The sequence below is a fragment of the Tauraco erythrolophus genome, chromosome 6 (assembly GCF_009769465.1).
Source record: "Tauraco erythrolophus isolate bTauEry1 chromosome 6, bTauEry1.pri, whole genome shotgun sequence".
Taxonomy (NCBI): domain Eukaryota; kingdom Metazoa; phylum Chordata; class Aves; order Musophagiformes; family Musophagidae; genus Tauraco; species Tauraco erythrolophus.
Window position 1 is genome coordinate 56,065,478 of NC_141470.1, and position 21,026 is coordinate 56,086,503.

The following is a 21,026-nucleotide window of genomic DNA, read 5'->3' on the forward strand; positions in this document are numbered from 1 at the left end:
TTAGTGTGTTTTAGTAACATTTTAATAATGAGGAATACAGTGTATAACATAGTCTAGATCTTATGTCGTAAAGAAAGCTTTTATGTTGGGCTGGATTACCAGGTGGCAAAAATAAAGGTTGCGCATATTTTGGAGGCTTGGATGGTTACCTGTGATAAGGCAGATCCTTATGTAGCATAAACTGGTGTGGCACCATTGATTACACTCCTAAGGATCTGCCTGTTGCTACGTGTAACTTAAAAAGACATTCTGAAGTATAAGCAGGGATTAAAAGAACTACTGTAACTTTTAGAGATTGCTCCAAGCCAGAAAGTTGAGGCTGATGTTGGTCTGGCCTGCCCCAAAAGAAAAGCAACCATGACATTTAAGTCCAGGTCCAGCATTTAGGCTTGAGCTCATCTTTCTGGAAGTTCAGTGGCACTTGGCATCAGGAGTTTGGACACAGTTGTGCTTATATATAGTGATTTTGGAAATGACCAGCACTTGAGCCAGTTCCCCAGTGCTGATTCTCATCCTTGTTTTCAGCTCCACTTCCTGATACTTGTGGCCTGATAAAATCTTTTTTGTTTTCCAGAACTGTAGTTCACATGTCAGAAGAGCTGTTGTCACATGCTTCTCGGCGGGCTGCTGTGGCCGCCATGGCAACAGGCCAGTGCGCTATTGCAAAAGATGCCATTCGAATCATCACAGCAGTGAAGTTGGGGCAGCAGCAGAAACCCATCTTTATCAGACCTCACCACCCCCTATCAATACTCGGGAGTGTGGGGCAGAGGAACTCGTCTGTACTGTGGAAGCTGTGATCAGGTAATATGACAGCTTATGAGGCATCAATATGAAAAGCAGGATCAGAGTTTCATGTAAATACTGCCTGCAAATCTTGTGCAATTTGTTTTTAGTTTCACCAGGATAAGTTCAGAGCAAGGGCACTGAACTCCTGCTGCATTAGCAGAGTACTGGTCAGCTGTGAGTGTTGTCCTCATGGAAGGTGTCAGCCTTGAATCCTAGAATTTGATGTTATTTTATTTTTGTTCTCAGGCAAATGATGACGTAGATGCCTTAACCTCTAGTTGTTCTTGATCAGATACCTGCATCCAGTGCAGGAAAGCTGCATTCACTGACCACGAGCTTGTTTTGTAGCTTGCTGAAGGAAGCAGAGTTTCATGCTGAGCAGAGGGAGTATGAACTCAACCGCAGGAGACAGATGGGCCTCTCCTCTTCCCATCACTCCCTGGACAACACAGACTTTGATAATAAAGATGATGACAAGCATGACCAACGCCTCTTGAGCCAGTTTGGAATCTGGTTCTTGGTAAGAAATTCTTGTTCTCCTTTCTCACTCCACTTCCCTCTCCTTTTCTTTCTGAACCCTCAATTTTGTCTCTTTTTTTCCACTTCTTGGGTTTAGCTGGATATTTTGCTGATTTGTAAGCAAAAGGAAGGAGTTCTGTAAAGCTATCAGACTTGAGAGATTTCAGAAATAGTTTGCATGGAGCTGCTGGCTGCCTTCTGAGTCCTGTATGGAGTGTGTAACAGAGTTACTCACCCTCTCAGTTTTTTTTATTGACTTTCTGTGTGCTGTCAACTTCTGCTCACAAGTGCCCTCTGTTGAGTGCCATTATTTTAACCTTCCAAGGCATTCTACTAAAGATCTGTCTTTCACCATCCATCTTTCAATATCACTCTCTGGAAGCTCAGCTTTCTCTCTTACCTCTGAAGAGGCTGAAGGAGTCTTAGTGGGCTGCTACTCCTTCCTGCCTTCAGATTGGTCTAGCTGGATCAGTCCCAGTCATTGTACTTCAGCTAATTCACCTGGTGTGGGTTGACAGAATGAAGCCCTGCTGGTTCTACCCCTCACAGTAGCTAGCAGAGATTATTCCAAGATAGCAGGGCTGCTGCTGGCTAATTCATGAGCAAGCCAGGCTGGAGCCTGATAGATCCTCAGGAATTGGATTCTGCAATTCTTCTTAAGGAAAATTCTCCTTCTCTGGCTATTTCAATTCACCTTGAGCTCTCAGACTTTCTCCTTGATCACTCAGTGACAAGTGGGGAATAAAGACCTCTCATCCATCATCTGAACAGAGATAGGGACAGCAGAGTGGCAGGTATGGAATTCCATAATGTCAACGAAGCTGCTCTGCTGCTTCAAGTGACTACATGAGTAAACTCAAATTCTGCTGATATCTTGTGGATTTTTTTTAATGTTCTTTTAGACTTAAAGCCTTTAATTATACTTTTAAATTTTTTTATTGTGCAATATTCACCTGTTCTATTTCAAATGATGTTTTTTAAAGACTGAAGGCTTACATTTTCAGGAGTAGAATTGAAGTGAGAACAGGACAGGTTTTGTTACGCTGTATGTGCCTCATCCTCTACATTGAGAGTCTCTCTAAGGTAGGGAGGGGGAGCACACTGACTTCATTCTATTTTTACAAAATTTCTTGAGTATTGAGTATTGGCAGAGATGAGAGCACAGATTGTAAGAAATAGTGGGTTGCTGTTTTCTTTCATAAAATTAATACCTTTCATCTAGAAACTGGATAGATCTTGAGAGTCCTTATTAAAAAAGGCTGCCAGCTGATACTGCTTTTGAGTTAACACTCAACTGAGACAGGCACCAGGAAGCAAATGCCTTAACTTCAACCTGCAATGAAGTGGAACAATGAAGACTATACTTTGAATTGGCAAGGTTGTGGTTATCTGCCTCATCGCAAGGATAAACATGAAGGAAAAGCACTTGTGAGATGGATTCTGGTCTTCTGTGGGAAGCAGTGCTGTCAACTCTTTCCCCAGAAATGACATCAATGTTTCTTCTTTGTCTACTTGCTGCAAGGCAGCTGTCACTGGTTTCAAGTTGCCAAGTGCTTAGAGTACAGCTTTCACTAGGAAATGGCAACAAACAGCTCATAGGCGGTTAAAAGAGCTTCCTAAATCTCCTGTCATCTGTTATTTTCAGTTCTTTGGATTCAGTGCAGCTACCTGACTTGAAACTTTGTCTCCTATCCCCAGAAGATACCAAGAGCTCAAATAGCAGGGGATGAAAGGCTTAGCAGTGTGCCTGGTCTGTGAACTGGGGTACAGACTTCATCTCAAATTTGGGACAGTTTTACAAGGCAGACATCATTTTAGAAAGAGAGAGTTTGGGGAAGGGGAGAAGAATAGCAATTATTGTGTGAGAATTTTTGAGAACTTAAAACTGATATCCCTGTGCCAAATGAGGGCAAAATTCAAAATTTGAATCTTTTTGCAAAGATCACTTATTATATGAAGCAGACATCTTCTTTAAGACTTTTTGAAACTCTTAATTTGATTTGTCTTTTTAATTTGTGCATTTTACGTATGTGTCTATGTTTCAGTTTGTCAAAGCATTCTGTATTGATATTTTCAGTGTCTAAACTAAGGAACAAAAAATTCAGTGCTTGTTTTTTTTCCTCTTATTGTTATTTTCTAGTTTTGAAATGTTTTGTCAATTGTCCTGTGCTAAACTCTTCTTAAAACTGATTAGCTCATTTGTATTCTATGTAATCTGCATCCTTGTATCTCTGAGAATTCACAAAATGTAGTAGACAAACAATTTGTCACCTTTAATTCTAGAAGTGAAACTTGATTTGTGTTTCTGTCTTCCAGGTGAGCCTTTGCACTCCCAGTGAGAATACACCCACAGAGAGTTTAGCAAGGCTGGTTAGCATGGTATTCCAGTGGTTTCACTCTACAGCTTACATGATGGATGATGAAGTTGGTAGCCTGGTTGAAAAGCTTAAACCCCAGTTTGTTACCAAGTGGTTGAAGACAGTTTGTGATGTCCGGTTTGATGTCATGGTTATGTGCCTCCTTCCTAAACCAATGGAGTTTGCCAGGGTAAGAAAAATTAATCTGAAAGTTCCTTTATTTGCCACAGAGATTGAAGTCTTAAGAGACTATTTCTCCCCAAGCTCTTGTCAAGTCAAAAGAAATCTTACTGATTGAGGGAGCAGTGGAGTTCAGGAATTTTTTCCTCTTCACAGCGTTTTTTGTTTTACTGTGTTAGAGAGTGAGGATTATTTAAAGTAATGTGAAGACAGATTGGAAGAATATTATAGGTATTGAGAGATACTGTACATTTTTGATGGCTGCACATTTCCATTATGCTGCTGAAGCATTGAAGCTTGTCTTTAGTAAAAGGCATCATTTGTTTGCCCCCAGATATAAGCGTGTCCTTTATTAGTCTGCTTTACTAGTGTTACTCTGTTCTTTGCATACTTCATCTCTGCAGCTGTGAATTAAGGTTCATGAAATCACACAGCTGTAACTGAAAGAAACTCTGGGCATACTGATGCCCTGTAGCTTCTAATACCTGATTTAAGTGCCTCAGTTAAGAGACTAGTCTACCGTGGTTCACCTTACTGCTGATGGAGAGCGAGAGACTTATTCGGAAGGTCATTCAGGGTGCCTAAGTGATTCAGTTGCTGGAATTGCTTCTAGAAAGAGTCTTTCCTTCTGTCCATTAATTATGAAGCAGAACTTGCCACTTAACCTGGACAGTGAAGACAGGCAACAAAGTCAGGTATGTGAATATTCCTCTGTAGAAAATGAAACATCAGCATGAAAATAAGAACTTCATATTTGTGAGGATTTTAAGACTTTTTTTCTCATTTATCACTGCCAACTATACCACATGTGCTTTTGTAAGAAGACTTTGATTTTGTGACCCTCTTATGTAAATTGTCCAGGGGGTATGTTAGTTTTGTTTCCTAAAATCAAGCGGCTAAACTAGGAAGGCACGTAAAGACTTGATGTGATATATTACATCATCAGGCATGAAGTGTGCATCTATGGATTTTTTCATGACCTAATATGTGATATTTGCTGTACATGCGCAGATCAGCATGTGTATGTGTGTTATTCTGAACAATCGCCCTGAAGATATACCTGGCTGTGGGAAGAATGGAGCGCAGCTGAGGGAATTTGAGAGGTGGATGGATACATTGAGTGTTAGGACTGAAGAACATAGATCAGGGCTTTGAGGCTAAAGGGGAAAGGAAGGACTGAATCTCATGCTGTAATCTGTTGTGGATCTTTTTCTTGTCTCGTATCCAGCCCCTTTTTTTGAGTTTTATTGTCACCACTGTGGTACTTAAGACTAGACTGACAACTTGCCAGATTTACAAGGGTTCACTAGAACATGGAGACAAAACAACCATGAAATTAGCTGTGATGAATGGAGAAAAGATAGTTTCTTGGCTGAGATTACCAGTGGTTGCTGCCAAAACAGCAGGCATCTCTAGAGCCATTAGTCAGGAACAGCAGCTATGAGCTGAGGTCAGTTAGAATAATTAATCTCTCTAGGCCAGTTACTTATTTACTTAGAAGTATATTTTTTGGCTTCCATCACTTAGAACCTTCCCTCAAAAAACCTCAAAACAAACAACCACAAAAGAACACCTGGTACAGACCAAGTTTTTCAAAATAAAGAACCAATACTGTTACAAGTTGCCCAGAGCAAATAATTAGAGGTGCAAGTTTGACCAGGCAAACCTGTGCCTTGTTGAGAACTGTAAATAAGGAGAGGTCACTGTGTCATGACCTGGAAGTGAGCAAACTTAATCTAAGTCTTGGACAGTGCTTTAGTGTACTGTGGATCAAATGAGAGAGGAAAAAACCAATGCAATCCCCATGGCTGAATTCTAAATTCAGACTGGAAGGTGCTGATGATCACCCCCCACAATTTCTTGGCTGCAACACACTGACCAAATTTATGGTACTGGGCAAGTTACAGGGACTAGAGACGTTGTTCATCAGTATGATTCCTGGAAACACCCACAGGTTGGTGGATACTGGGACAAATCATGCAGTGCTGTGACCCAATTAAAAGAAGGGCTGAATCGAATCCTTTGCTTGATTCCATACAATGTGATAAACCAGCCGGTGTGGGAATGTATCATGCCAGAGTGGTTGGAAGCTATAAGGACGGAAGTGCCTGATAATCAACTGAAAGAATTCCGGGAAGTGTTGAGGTATGTAGACATATATAGGAACCATTTTATCGTTGCACATGTTGATTGTTGAGGGTTTTAGCACAACAAGATGGTGACAACAAGTAAAAATGTCTGTGTGCAATAGACAGTAGTGAGTGAATGCTTCTGAATTTTTTATGACTTCTATTTAGACTAAAGCATTTAAGCTTCGGCAAAGTTTCCTTTTACTGCTTCTGATACCCTCAAATCTGTATCAAGAGCCAACTACATGGATGCTTCTGTGCTGTGAGCAAGGCACATTTTCAGTGGCTTCCCGCAGCATGGCGGAAGAAACATCTTTCTCCTTCTGGTCAGCTGTTGATGAGAAATGGTAGGGATTAATAGAGCTGACACTGAAGGAGTGATAATTGGTATTAATTTAGCTAATATCTTCCACTATTGAGGAAAGAAAACACCAGAATAAGAATGGTGGCTGTCTGAGTCATGATTTCCTGTCTGGTATATGCCTTTGACAATAAGACTTCACATTGCCTTTTAACTGATGAAGAGTCTCTGAAACTGACTCTTAAGTTTCTGTTTGTAGGCATTGATGTAAGCTTTTTTTAGTGCAAACAGAGTAGTGGAGGAGTGGTGAGATGATAAATTTTTCTATTTTTACATTGGATGTTGAAAAAGATATTACTGTCAAATGAAAGTAGGCATGATATGAGATGTAATGTAAATTCTTAAGGTGCATCACCAAATTCAGAGATGACCTTGTGCAGTCAAGACAGGTGGTATCAGCAGCCTAGCTCAACTCCCGTGGAGGGTGAGGATGCAAGTAAGATTACAGAAGTGTCATCAGTGCTGGTAGTGAGATAGGCTTTCTACCAGTTTTCTGTTATATCTCACACAGCGTATGCCATGGTAACTCAGTAATGCTATGTTTTTGTTCTACTTTTCAGCAAAATGTTTGACATTGAACTTTGCCCACTCCCTTTCTCCATGGAGGAGATGTTTGGCTTCATTAGCTGTAGATTCACAGGGTATCCATCCTCTGTGCAAGAGCAAGCATTGCTTTGGCTGCATGTAAGTGTCCTTTCTTAACAAGTCATGCTGAAGCAGCTTATGATTTTGAAAAAGAAAAAAAAAGGGGGGGGCAGACAGGGGCAGGGGCGTGGGAAGAAACCACCTTGGAACCTTTCTGCCCTTTACTTAGTCCCAGTGTAAGGATGGTTGGTGGGCAGATCCTGGGAAGCTTTATGTTACTAGCCTATCATAGGCAATATAATGGAAGCCTGGAAATTCCTTTTACCTTTGAATATCATTTGTATCTTTAGGGCCATTCAGCTGTCTTACTTATTGCCAGCAGTAATTTTTAGTCTCCGCAAAATTTGGTCTGTAGATTCTGAAATTAATTCCAGACTCCAGAAGCAGCTGCAGTTGTTCCTGCATATGAAAACTGGATTAGACTACCTTTGTACCCATCAAGCTTTCTGCTGATCTGGCCGTTTTGTGCTATATTTGCCCGCAAAGGAGGCGTTCATCCAATGTTCATATTCAAAAGCTAAGGGACAGCCATGTCAGCTGGGGACAATGAATTCAAAAGGATATAAAATTTTCCACAGCACCTCAGAATAATACCTGTATTCTTCATTAGCACATCTTTTCTGCTGAGAGTTATTTTAGTTTAGCCTCTGCAAAGACTAGTTTACCTGATGACTGTAGAAATTTTCATGTATGCAGAGTTTTCAAGTAAAGTATGATTTATTTATTTTTTTTTAATTTTTTTTGACCTAATAACAGTTAACAACTAGTACGGATGAGTGTCTGAGTGTTAGTGACAAAACAGATGATGAATATTCCCTCAGTGATTTGCAGATGACCATCCTTTCACTATGTTGACACTTGTAGACAACCATTCTGACTGGATTCTTAGAATAAATACAGAAATTCAGTTTTAAGTAATAATAAATATAGTAAATACTTATTCATCCAAGTATTAGTAATGCTTTTGGTTTATAGAAATATTTATGTGGAACAGCTTCACATCCCTGTGTGTTTGTGCATAAAACTGATCTCAAGGTGCACCAAGAGGATGGCAACAAATATTTTGAAAATAAATACTCCTTTTTTTTTGCCGGTTCTCTGTTGCCCTGATTCTAAAAGAAGTCTAAGTTTGCAGCTCACCTATTGTGGTGAGCTCCAGCTTGACAGGCTGGAGAGGTGGGCCTGTGAGAACCTCATGAAGTTCAACAAGGCCAAGTGCAAGGTTTTGCACGTGGGTTGGGGCAATCCCAAGCACAAGTACAGGCTGGGAGGAGAATGGATTGAGAGCAGCCCTGAGGAAAAGGACTTGGGAGTGCTGGTGGATGAGAAGCTCAACATGAGCCGGCAATGTGCACTGGCAGCCCAGAAAGCCAACTGTATCCTGGGCTGCATCAAAAGAAGTGTGGCCAGCAGGTCGAGGGAGGTGATTCTGCCCCTCTGCTCTTGTTGAGACCCCACCTGGAATACTGTGTTCAACTCTGGAGTTCCCAACACAAGAAGGACATGGAGCTGCTGGAGCGGGTCCAGAGAAGGGCCACAAAGATGATCTGAGGGCTGGAGCACCTCTGCTATGAAGACAGGCTGAGAGAGTTGGGGCTGTTCAGCCTGGAGAAGAGAAGGCTCCAGGTGATCTTATAGCAGCCTTCCAGTACTTAAAGGGGGCCTAAAGGAAAGCTGGAGAGGGACTTTTTACAAGGGCATATAGTGATAGGACAAGGGGAAATGGCTTTAAACTGAAAGAGGGCAGATTTGGGTTAGATATACGGAAGAAATTTTTCACTCAGAGGGTGGTGAGGCAGTGGAACAGGTTGCCCAGAGAAGTTGTAGATGCCCCATCCCTGGAAGTGTTTAAGGCCAGGTTGGATGAGGCTTTGGGCAACCTGGTATAGTGGAGGGTTTCCCTGCCCATGGCAGGGGGGTTGGAACTAGATGATCTTTGAGGTCCCTTCCAACCCGAACCATTCTATGATTCTATTGAATCCCAGAATTAAATGCGTGGAATTTGCTGAACTGAGGATCATGTGATAAATGTGCTTATAAAGTAGCTGGCATTTTTGATCAAACTTGAAACTCACACTTTTTTATTTATTGTCTTTCCTCAGGTGTTATCTGAACTAGACATTGTTGTTCCTCTTCAGTTACTAATCAGCATGTTTTCTGATGGAGTTAATTCTGTAAAAGAGTTAGCAAATCAAAGAAAATCGAGAGTCAGTGAACTGGCAGGAAATCTTGCATCTCGGAGGGTAATTGTTATTTATCCTGCTTATTTCTTTGCTTAGAACAGTTTTCCTAATAGAATGCGTGTGAAGAATTAAAAAGTCATCTTTCAATATGGCAGCATTTGAAGGACTGTAAGTTTTGAGAATGGAAGAAAATTGGCATGACTTCTTTAATTAATACTACTCTATTCTATGGTCAGTGTAATGATGATGCAGATAGGAACTGCAGAAAAACGATGCAGTTTTTCTGTGGTGAACTGCTATTTGGATATGTTTGGGGTGTTCTTGGTATCTTTTCCAATGATTTTCATTCTCTGCACCTTCTATTAATAATTGCAAGTTATTATGGACAACTTGTCACCCAGAGTGACCTTTTGCATTCTAGTACAAATTTGATGGGCCTAGGTAAGTTTTGGGAGGGTGGCAGAACAGAGTTTTTTCTGTTTCACTGCATTTTTTTCCCCGTCCAAGAGATGCAAATGATCTAAAGTTATCTGTCAAAGGCTCATGGTCTGGAAGAAAACATGTACAAATCTGTAGGCACTGCACGTGCTTGGACTGATGTGACTAACTTCCTAGTAGTCTTGGACAAAGTGCTTCAAGGACAGCGGGAACAAGAGTGCTTGAAAGGTCAGATCTTTAGGTTGGAGGAAATAACAGCATCTATGCAGTTGATTATTCCTTACATGTGATCTGCCTGTCTTCTGAGGTAGATCAGCAGAGAGGGCTCCCACAGCTAGCCCATGACCACTTCTAAACTAAGCAGAAAAAAACAATAAACTTACTGTCTGGTCTTTCAGACCATAGCTGGCCTAAAAGTAGACATCGTATCATCTAACTGTATATCTCCCTGCCACACTTAGAGGTTCTCAGGGTGTTTTAGATGGTTTACTGTTGTGTGGGCATAAATCAATGCAGACATGCGCATCCTGTTAGTGTTTTGTGTTTAGTTCATTTCCAGCTTACCTATATTCTTGGTATAGCCTTAGTTATACTGTTCTCCTGAGATAGCCTCCTACTGTTGAAGTTTGTGTCCCTGGATCATGGAGCAGATCATTGTAACCTGATGGCCACTTTACTTCCTGCACCAATTTTCTGTTTGATTTATGATGTTAAATTTCCTCCTTAGTAGGAATAAGAGAATGGATGTCAACCACTCAGCTTAAGAGAATGTATACATCTGTGCAGAATATGATTCCTGTACTTCAGTCATATTTTATCATTTAATGGCTTTAAGGGACACTTGCAGATTTTGCAAAAAAAGCCACAGAATGGAATAGTAAGGCTGTCAAAGTTCTTGCTGTTTTCTCTAGTTTCCTATATAATGAGATTGCTTAAATGCGTAACAGTCATTTGAACGTGTTGATTCTTTATGTCTTCAGGTAAGCGTTGCTTCTGACCCTGGGCGCAGAGTTCAGCACAACATGCTGAGTCCTTTCCCAAGCCCCTTCCAGAGCCCATTTCGGAGTCCGATACGTAGTCCTTTTCACAGCCCTTTCAAGAACTTTGGACACCCAAGTGGAAAGACAATTGATTTTGACTGTGAAGATGATGAAATGAATCTTAATTGCTTCATTCTGATGTTTGATCTCATCTTGAAGCAGGTACTCACAGAAGAAAAACACCTGCATTGAGGGGACACTGAAGTTCTGTCATCACTTTTGGGTCTCCTTTAATCTTGTATCGAGTCACTTTCTGCTGAGGGACTGGCATGGAGTAGAAGACATTTAAATCTCTCTACAGCTGTCATCTTGTCTTTACCCATATAGGAGTTATAGATTCATGGTCAATGAAGAGAAGTTAGATACCTCCACATTCTTGTTAGATAGCTCACATAAACTTCTTGGAGATATGTTTATTTCTACAGACTAGAAGCAGAGGCTTGTTGATAGGCTTAGATTAGATGCGTAATTTTTGAATAGCTAAATTTGTACATTGTGAATTCATGGCCAGGTGTTGTCTGCAGGTAAAATTCATGGACTCTGTGCTTGAAATTGTCTGTTTACCTTGAAAATCTTACTCTAGCTGTTCGAGCTTGAGCCTTGACACCAGTGGCAGTTTAAAATTGTGAGTTCCAATTTATCTCGAACTCTTCCCAGTGCTGTAATACAACGCTAGCCAAAATGTAGAAATAGGCAGAATAGTTAGTGCTCTGACTTTTAAATAAATAATAAATCCTTACTCTTTTCACTGCCTTTCAGATGGAACTCCAGGATGATGGTGTCACTTTGGGCTTAGAGAATAGCATTTCAAAAGATATAATATCCATCATAAACAATGTGCTCCAGGCACCCTGGGGTGGTTCTCACACCTGTCAGAAAGATGAAAAAGCAGTTGAATGTGGTCTGTGTCAGTCCAGCATTCTGTGTTACCAGCTGGGTTTTGAGCTGCTGGAACAGCTTGCTCCGAAAGAAGAAATCAGGCTTGTGGTAAGTAGAGCAAGAAAGGGCCTGTATTATTGCTGTGCTGAAAGTCCTTTTCTTCATTGTTCTCATTACATTGTGCACAAGAGAGCAAAGCTGCATTGACTTTTCGCATGGAGGATTTGGGAGGTTAAAGCAAAATACCATTGAATTTTAAAGTTCCCAAAGTTTGAATTGATTCGAAGAGGATGGCAATACTCATCCAGTATAACTCTTCCCCTATCAACGTACAAGTGCTGTTTCACTTTGGAAGGACACTCCTATGAGACTGTGTCTTAAATAAAATGTGAAATGTTAGCACTTAGTGCTTTTCATCTTCTTTTAAAAGCTAAGAATGGATATTTTGAAATGATTAATGATTTTGAGTGAATCAGTTGTCAAGTGAGCAAGCTTTAGTTGGTGCTTGATCGTTGAAAATGCTGAGCACTGTTGAAAATCAGAGGAAATTTCAGGTTGAGTATCCAACTTTATTGGACACAGATATGTACTCTACAGTCGCTAGTCATTATAAAAGTCCTCTGTAGCTTTGCAGAAGAATTGAAGCATTACCTGTGGTGTGATGAACTTATTTTAAGCTGTATGTCTGTTATATGTAACTGTTCCATCTAATGGTTCAGAAGAAGGCATTGTTCCCCTTACTCTGAGTGCTCATTTGCTGTGGCATGGTAGTGGCAGAATGTTTATTAGTAATTTTTTTTCAGTGATGGGCATAGTGATGCCTTGTGATGTGTAATGTTTTCAGAATTCCATTTGGATAGTAGGTATTGTATACATGGTATTCAGTAACTTGTGCTGGAAAAATCATCTCATGCTGTCCTGGTTTCAACTAGGACAGAGTTAGCTCTTCTTTTTAACAGCTAGAAGAGCTCCGTGTTTTGGTTTTAGTCTGAGACTTGCTCTGAGAAGAACGCTGACAGCGCACTGATGTTTCTAGTTGGCGCTGAGGTCTCAAGGACTTTTCAGTTGCCGTGTTCTTGCCAGTGTGCAGGAGCACAATGGGATAGAGGGGAGCATAGATGGGACAGAGGGTCCACAACTCTCCTTATGATTTGTGCTTAGATTTAGGATTGAGGGCCAAACTGGCCAATTAGTATTCCATATCATGCAGCATCATGCCCAGGATATAAAAGTGAGGGACAGCTGGAAAGAAGGGCCTTTGCTCTTCCGGGGCTCTCACTCTTGGACTCTGAGTGCTGTCTCTGTCTTGCTCTCTTTTTTTGGGCCTTCTCACTTGTCCGGGATTGCGGTGTTGGGACTTACCTGTTTTGGGATTGTTAGTTCGGGACAAGACACACCTCGATCAAGGGGTGATGAGCAATTACACTGTACATCACTTGTTTGTATATATTTATCATTGCGTATATATGTATATATATTCATATATTAGTGATAGTACTATTAAATTGTTCTTATCTCAACCCAGGGGTCTCTTTTCCTTTTCTCTTTTAATTCCCCTTCCCATCACTGGGGGGTGGGGGAGAGTGAGCAAGCGGCTGTGCGGAGTTTAGTTGTTGGAGCTGCCTAAACCACGACACATGCCCTTTCAGTTCAGATTGTCATCTCAATCAAAAAGTAGCAAGTGGTGAAGTCTTTCCAGTTCTAGGGCTTGATAACATTTCTAGGATCCGCCTTACAATTTATAACACGAAGGTCACAATAGCAACCTGTAGTCCTGAGCTCCTGGCCGCAGGCAGAAGTAATTCCCGCCTGGTCCTTCTTTCAATGCAAAAGTGATTGAAGTAGCTCCCGCCTCTAAGCCTGTAACCCTACAGTAGTGCAGGAAATATGCCCTGCTCCTGTCTGTTACTCCCCTGAGGCAATGATGACAAGTTTGGTGAAACCACAGCCCTGTGATTGGATCCACTTCAGCTCTGATATGGATATACAGTTTCTGTTAAGTGGTATCACTTAAATCTATGTTTGAAACATAACATTCTTGTTGGCATGCATTTGCTGATGAAGAATTTTAGATATACAGGTGATTTGAATGCACAAGTGTACATGGAACTAGGCAGTGTCTGTCTTGTTTGAGCTCAGCTTACCACACCAAATGTAATTTAAACACCAGGATATGGCCTCATGTATTCAGATAACATCAAGAAACGAATTTAACTTATTATGTTCTTAAAGGAGCCCACAGATAACCTCGAGGATAGTCTTCTGTATACTAGACCTGAGTTTATTATAGGAACTGAAGGAGAAGAGGAAGACAAATTGGCACCAAAACATGGAGAAAACCCAGGAAATCACACAGAGACCACAGAAAATGCTGGTAGGTGGAGGGTGAGAAGGTTGAGTATTTCAGTAAGGCTGTAAATGAAACACTTCTACTCATGTAGAATACAAAGTTCTGAAGCAGTCTTTCAAGTCCAACAATGCACAGTCACTTTTTTCTCATGCATTTAATTCTTTCAACATGTTAATTAAATAGGAAGGCTGTTATCTATGTTGGTAGCAAGTGTGACTGTCTCTCAAAAAGTGTTAGAAGAAATCTGGGTTTTTGAACATATGAAGTAGCCGAATTCCATGCTGTTGTGACTTTACTGACTGTGGTGTTACTGTGGCTAGAATTAATTTCTCTCTCATCACCTTGACATTCTTCAGTTTCATTTTGAATCCATAGATGAGAGAACTTTAACAACATTGTATGTAACTTATGTTTTTGACAGCAATAAAGAATGACACAGAAAGGAAATTTTGTTATCAGCAACTTCCAGTTACCTTGAAGCTCATATACACTATATTACAGGTAACATTGATTACTTGTTTGTTTAGTTCTAATTTTTGGTTAAGTGGTGTCATTGTGTTGAGAGTAGTACATCTGCTTACACAGGAAATGTCAAGGTTTGAAGAACCAGATATTCTTTTTAACATGCTGAACTGTCTGAAGATCCTGTGTCTTCATGGGGAATGCCTGTATATAGCAAGAAAGGACCATCCACAATTTCTTGCCTATATTCAAGATCACATGCTGATTGCAAGGTATGTTTTTGTGGCACATTTTATCTTATACTTCATTGGTTCTCCAACTATACAATCGTTGTTGGCATCAAAGAAATTGCAGGTTTAGTATGGAAAATTAACAAAGGGTGGTAGGGGAGTGTGGAAAGATTAAGTAACTATATGAGGGCACATTGCACAGGCTAATTGAGTAGTTGCAAATGAAACCAAGGTAGCCTGCATTGTCCATCATGGTGCTGCTCTGTCATGCACCATGACATAAACATGTTTTACAGTGTTAGACAGTTTCTCATATTGAATAATAGCATTGTCTGAGACCGAGGTATCTTGACTACTAAATAAAATTAAGCATGACGTAGAGGCAGGCACACAATTTATAGGGCTTTAGCATTAAAGCTGAGAGCACAACAGTATTGCACCTTATTTTTAAGAGGTAAGGGAAGTTTTTTCATTTAGTATCAGAGTGAATTGGACTGAAATCTGTGCATTTTGAGATTCTCTTTGGAGAAAGGAACTTTTGCAGAAAGCTCACTGAGTAAACATCAGCATCTGATATTCTGAAATAGAGTGTGTTCATCAGTGCTTACAGCTGCTCAGAATCAATTTCATTGAGCATCTCCTGAGACCACAGGGACTAGAGAATCTGTCCTGAATCTAAGTACCACCAAATTGTGAGCACTCAACATCTCAGTCATTCTTGGACGCATGTGATTCATGGTGCCAGGACAGTTCCTGTGACATGCTCTGAAGCTGGTCCTGCTGAAACCACTAATTAATAGCATAGATTATATTCCATGACAGTTGTGCCTTGAATTAGGCAAAATCTTGTCAAATCTGAAGTATTTCAATGTAAGGAATATTTGAACCTGAATTTTCAAGGAAAACTGCTGTAGTTGAATATTCACAAGGACATCTGTTCTCCTGCCAGCAAATCTAATGTTCACATAAATGCTCAGGATGGCTTATAGAGATTTTCATGAAAAATGCATTCCCACCAACAATACAGTGTAGACATTTAGAAGAAAGGATGTCAATGGAGTGTTTTTGTAAGCAGGCTTGCTCTTTTTGGTCTTTCCAGTTTATGGGGAGTTGTGAAGTCTGAGTTCTCTCAGCTTTCTTCCCTGGCAGTCCCACTTCTTCTTCATGCACTTTCGCTTCCCCATGGAGCTGACATTTTCTGGACAATCATAAACAGCAATTTCAACAGCAAAGATTGGAAGATGAGATTTGAAGCAGGTAGGGCCTCAGAAACGTACACTATTTGCTCTTTGCTGCTGCACTAAAGAGGGGGAGCTTTCTCTGCTGTATCTGAGGAGACCTATAACAGATGATTTTATTTTTGTTCCTTTGGGGAGTTTTACGGATAGTCTGGTGGAAAACTGTGGCACATCAGTGCAGTAAAATAGAGGAGAACATGAGACGTTTTGGATAATCAAAGTAAAGTCAAAATTACCACACTTGCCAGCTATTTTTTGTTGTTACTTTCTCAGATGTGCGTATTTCTAGGAGAGGTATATTAATCAGGACATAAAGAAGCCATTGCCTAAATTAATATGCATGTTTTCATTGTCTTGGGGCATGACTGCTGCAGTGGAGAAGGTGGCTGTGTTGTGCAGATTTTTGGATATTCACTCTGTGACGAAAAACCACCTACTGAAGTACTCTTTGGCTCATGCGTTCTGCTGTTTCCTGACTGCTGTGGAAGATGTCAACCCAGCAGTAGCTACGAGAGCTGGGCTGTTACTTGACACCATAAAGAGGCCAGCTTTACAGGTAGGTTCATTATATGGGAAAAAGTATGTTCAAACAGAAGTCAGGGTTTTCACTAGAAGTTCAAAGCGGTTCAGGCATACAGTGTCACAGTTGCTGTTAACAGCTTTTTAGGAGAGCCTTTTGGGTCTTGGTGATTGACATATGCACAAAATAGCCAGGGGAAATGATGCTGCCCTAGCCCCAACATTCATGACTGCAGAGGATTACTATTGCATTTGAACTGCTGTTGTAAAAAGGTGTAAATGTTTTTTATTGTTTTAAAAGTTACTGATATTTTTCAATTAATAAAGAATAATTTGTAGGTCTTATGACACCCTGCTCAACTGACAGTGAGAAAATATATTCAAGCAAAACCAATTGTGGTCTTAATCTTTTTAAGATTTACTTAAGCACGTAATTTTAAGAATGTGAGAGACCTTGCCAATCAGAATTCTCATGATTAAAATGAAGCAGATAGGAAAATGGATCAAAGCCTATGTATACAAGCAGGATAAAAAAAAAAAAAATCTCATAGTACACAATTCCGTTCTAGTTCTCTGGATAAAAAATGAATATGTATTTTAAAAAGTTCAGTGTTGCTGCCTATAAAAAGCTGTTAATACTTGCAAGTTTTATTCCATGTAGTACCTTTTCAAAATAGTTTCCAGAGAACTTGAATTCACTGTGTTCGCTAAGACTGTTACTGGTATACTGCGCTTTCATATTTAATGTGTGGGTTTTCTTCTCAAATATAAGTCTTGACACTACACCCAAAATCCTAGTGCAAATGAAATCCAGAAGGATTTTGAGATAAAGTGCTTCTTATATACTTCACCACATAAACTTTCTTCCTCTCTTTGATCTTGGTGATTCATTCTTTTTGTAATTAAGGGCTTGATTCAGTTGCAGGCAGGAGTGTGTGAAGAGAATACTTTGATATTGTGAACCAAGTGTGCCATAGAACAGAACTTTGCCTATGCCTTTGTATTCCTCAAAATCTTAGCAAATTCTACGTTCTAGATATGATGTTCATTTATCTCTTTGCTTACCATACTTTTCCATTGATAACAGTAGCATTAATTCTGACTTAAAGGACTTAGTAGGAAAAAAGACCTAAATCTTTATCCTGTACTAATTAACAGAAGTTGAGCTTTGAATGTTCTTTTGCTTTAAAAATGCTTAAGTTTTCGCATCTGAGTTCTGTGTTTGTTTTTTTTTTCTCCTCTATAGGGTCTCTGTCTCTGCCTTGATTTCCAGTTTGACACAGTTGTCAAGGACAGGCCAACAATTCTTAGTAAGCTTTTGCTACTTCATTTTCTAAAAGCAGATATTCCAGCTTTGAGCTGGGAGTTCTTTGTGAATCGCTTTGAGACCTTGTCTCTGGAAGCACAGCTTCATCTGGACTGCAACAAAGAATTCCCTTTCCCAACAAGTAAGCAGAGTCCAAATCAATCTGATCACCTTTTATCAGCTTCTGGAATTTCAGCTGTCTGCGAGGGTCTGAGAGATGTAGGTCTCATCTGTATAACTTCTCTGAAATTAAGTAATCTTTCAGGCCAAAAGAGAATAAATTGAAGTGAGCATTTTTTACTACCTGAATACAGATTGGGCTATATTCTGTCACACCTTTGGGCATCATGGTTTAATCTCACTAGGATGTGAGTTCCAGCCTTGGTTGAAATGTGGTCTGGTTCTGTGATCAGCTGCAACCTGCATTAACCCACTAGTTCTTTTGTAGATGTTCTTATGCTATCAGCATTGTTATTCTCAAAGGCTGAGGTCATGCCTGACCCTGTTCAGTAGTGTTCTGTACAAAGACAGCCCTAGGAACTGTATGACCCTTGAAAACCAAACAAATGCATGGGGCACAGCACAAGAGGTACACAGACTCTTAGAGCCAGTGCTCAGTTAACTGTTCCTGCAGTGACAAATGTTTGTAAATGTTTGTCCTGTTCTTACTTAGTTTCTTGATGAGACAACATGTCTCCTCTCATTCACTAGAGGGGGGCTAAAAAATAATTTGTGCATTGTGTGAAATGCTGAGTAATGGAAAATTTCCTTACCCAAGTGGTGGCCCATGAGGCAGATCAATTTCAATCTGTTTGCTTGGAGGAGGTGGAGACAGCTGTTTGGACAGCATGTGCTCCCTCAGCAGCCTAATGCTTCCTCCTACATTTGCATGGAGCCCAGTGCCTGAAAAACCCAGGTGCTGCTGCTGCATCTATATAGGAGATGAGTGGAGCTGCAAACATACTTTCTTCTCCTTACATGCTTAGCTTGACCCGAAGCTGAGAACTGCTGCTGTGGTCTGAGGAGGGAGCGTTGGCACTGGTTTCTAGCATCTCTGGCTGCAAATGCAGGGTCACATCTTTAAATATGAATATTTGAGAATGATTTAAATTTTTAAATAAGTAAAAGGTATTTTTCAAGTTTGTTTTGAACCTTTCTCTTTGCTTTTTCAAAGACATAAGTGGTGCAAAGGATGGGCTCACCAGGTTTAGTTACTCAGATGATTAAACTCATGCATTATAGACATGAGTATAGGAAAGTATTGGTGACCCCATTAAGACATGGAGTGATACTGCTGGTTACACCACTGTAAATGCATAATCACACTCACTCACAGATTTTTGGAGGCCCTGTTCAGATCCAAGATGTTAGGTGTAGGCAGGATGGGAGGTCAGTGAGGCAGAACTAGAAGCTGCATTTGGGTATGAGTGCACTAAATGTAGTTCATACTTGTGAGATTTCTGCCATTTTAAATAGAGGGCAGCTCATATTCCCTTAACCTGGAATTCAAATTTTGGGTTCAAGAGCCTGTTTTTGTCCAATCTGTAAAGAAAGAAAGAAGTAACAGCACAATTTTTTAAATGCAGTTATGCCATTTGGGGTTTTATGGATTTCAGAACGAGACCACGCAAATGAGTACCTTGCAGATGGACCCCTTGAGCCCATATGAAGCTTTCTTGACTTGAGTGGGACCTGGGGCCCAGTTGCATTTGGCACTTGGCAGCATTAGGGCCTCACCATGCTGTGGAATGAATCCTAACTTGGTCAATTGCATTTGCAAAGCTATCACTGCTGTCCGGACAAATGTCGCCAACCTCAGTGATGCAGCAATGTGGAAGATCAAGAGGGCTCGTTTCGCACGTAATCGTCAGAAGAGTGTGCGTTCCCTGAGGGACAGTGTGAAGGGACCAATGGAGTCAAAGAGAGCGCTCTCCCTTCCAGAAACCTTAACCACCAAAATTCGTTGAGTATCTGTTTATATTTTTGTGGCACGCCTGTATCTTCTCCCTTAGGATCGTATCCTATTGCTGGGTACACATTGGAATTGTCAATATTTATTCAATTGGGATAGCAAAATTAGGTTTCTGACTGATTTGGGCATTATTCAGATAGTGACAAGTTAGTGAGTTTGGCAACATAGACAAACATCATGTCTATGCTGTGTTAATTTAAAATGACAGAACAAAATGCTCCAAAACCAGTTGGTGGAAAGAGCTTATGTGTGACTAATACACAGTATTTTTGTCTAAAGTAGATACAGTGTTTACAGAAGAATTCCTCTGTTACTAATTTATTTATTAATTGTAATTATTAAACAGTGTATGCAGCATATACTAGACATCTTAAAAACAATTCTTAATGTTTCAAATGAGCTTTTGGATATCTTCAGAATTCCATTGTCAAGAAAACAACATCCATACAATACATCATTCCTACCAGCTTGTATACGAAGACCTAGGTGCTGGGAAACCATAGGCCTGTATGGAGCGCTGTACAGATATCTGTCCAAGCAGAAATAAAGGTTACCCATTCTCATTTAGAGAATTTTACAAACAGGGGTTAGTCTTTATATTCAAATTGGACCTCTCACGTTACTCCTACATGTATAAGAGGAACTGATAAAATGTTCAAACCTGGGTGCTGGTGAACCGTTAAGTTACAAGGTAATGTCTTTTCTCCAAAACAAACACCACTGTGTTTTGGGACTCTTAGGTCTTCCTTCTTGACCAATTTCTGACCCTGCACAGGGGCTCCTGTGTGGTGACCCTTGTACCAGCAAAAGCGAATGATGGAGAAAACTAGAGTTATAGAGCTAGAAACTAGAGTGAGACGAGAAGCTCAATATGAGCTGGCAATGTGCTCTTGCAGCCCAGAAGGCCAACTGCATCCTGGGGTGCATCTAGAGGAGCGTGGCCAGCAGGTCGAGAGAGGTGATTCTTCCCCTCTACTCTGCCCTCGTGAGACCTCACCTGGAGTACTGCGTCCAGTTCTGGAGCCCCCAACGTAAGAAGGACATGGACCAGTTGGAGAGGGTCCAGAGGAGGGCCACGGAGATGATAAGAGGGCTGGAGCACCTTTCCTATGAGGACAGGCTGAAAGAGTTGGGGCTGTTCAGCCTGGAGAAGAGGAGGCTCCAGGGTGACCTTATAGCGGTCTTCCAGTACCTCAAGGGGGCCTACAGGAAAGATGGGGAGAAGCTGTTCAGGAGGGCCTGTTGTGATAGGACAAGGGGTAATGGTTTTAAAATAGAGGGAGGTAGATTCAGATTGGATATTAGGAAAAGATTTTTTACCATGAGAGTTGTAGAACACTGGAACAGGTTGCCCAGAGAGGTGGTGGATGCTCCATCCCTGGAGACGTTCAAGGCCAGGTTGGACGAGGCCCTGAGCAACCTGATCTAG

The 21,026-nt window shown here is 40.7% G+C and overlaps 1 protein-coding gene across 6 annotated transcripts in view; it reads left to right on the top strand.

Moving 5' to 3' along the window:
• The window catches only part of UNC79 (unc-79 subunit of NALCN channel complex), a 120,327-nt gene that overhangs the window by 27,396 nt on the left and 71,905 nt on the right, over nucleotides 1-21,026 (top strand). For all 6 annotated transcript variants that reach the window (XM_086613050.1, XM_086613051.1, XM_086613053.1 and 3 more), the window contains 15 exons: nucleotides 575-804; nucleotides 1,138-1,309; nucleotides 3,625-3,855; nucleotides 5,800-5,990; nucleotides 6,896-7,019; nucleotides 9,083-9,223; nucleotides 10,582-10,803; nucleotides 11,401-11,628; nucleotides 13,753-13,894; nucleotides 14,292-14,371; nucleotides 14,456-14,604; nucleotides 15,662-15,819; nucleotides 16,175-16,356; nucleotides 17,566-17,767; nucleotides 19,408-19,587. In XM_086613050.1, coding sequence (XP_086469176.1) covers nucleotides 575-804; nucleotides 1,138-1,309; nucleotides 3,625-3,855; nucleotides 5,800-5,990; nucleotides 6,896-7,019; nucleotides 9,083-9,223; nucleotides 10,582-10,803; nucleotides 11,401-11,628; nucleotides 13,753-13,894; nucleotides 14,292-14,371; nucleotides 14,456-14,604; nucleotides 15,662-15,819; nucleotides 16,175-16,356; nucleotides 17,566-17,767; nucleotides 19,408-19,587 — 2,632 coding nt within the window. The remainder of the gene's footprint in view (nucleotides 1-574; nucleotides 805-1,137; nucleotides 1,310-3,624; nucleotides 3,856-5,799; nucleotides 5,991-6,895; nucleotides 7,020-9,082; nucleotides 9,224-10,581; nucleotides 10,804-11,400; nucleotides 11,629-13,752; nucleotides 13,895-14,291; nucleotides 14,372-14,455; nucleotides 14,605-15,661; nucleotides 15,820-16,174; nucleotides 16,357-17,565; nucleotides 17,768-19,407; nucleotides 19,588-21,026) is intronic.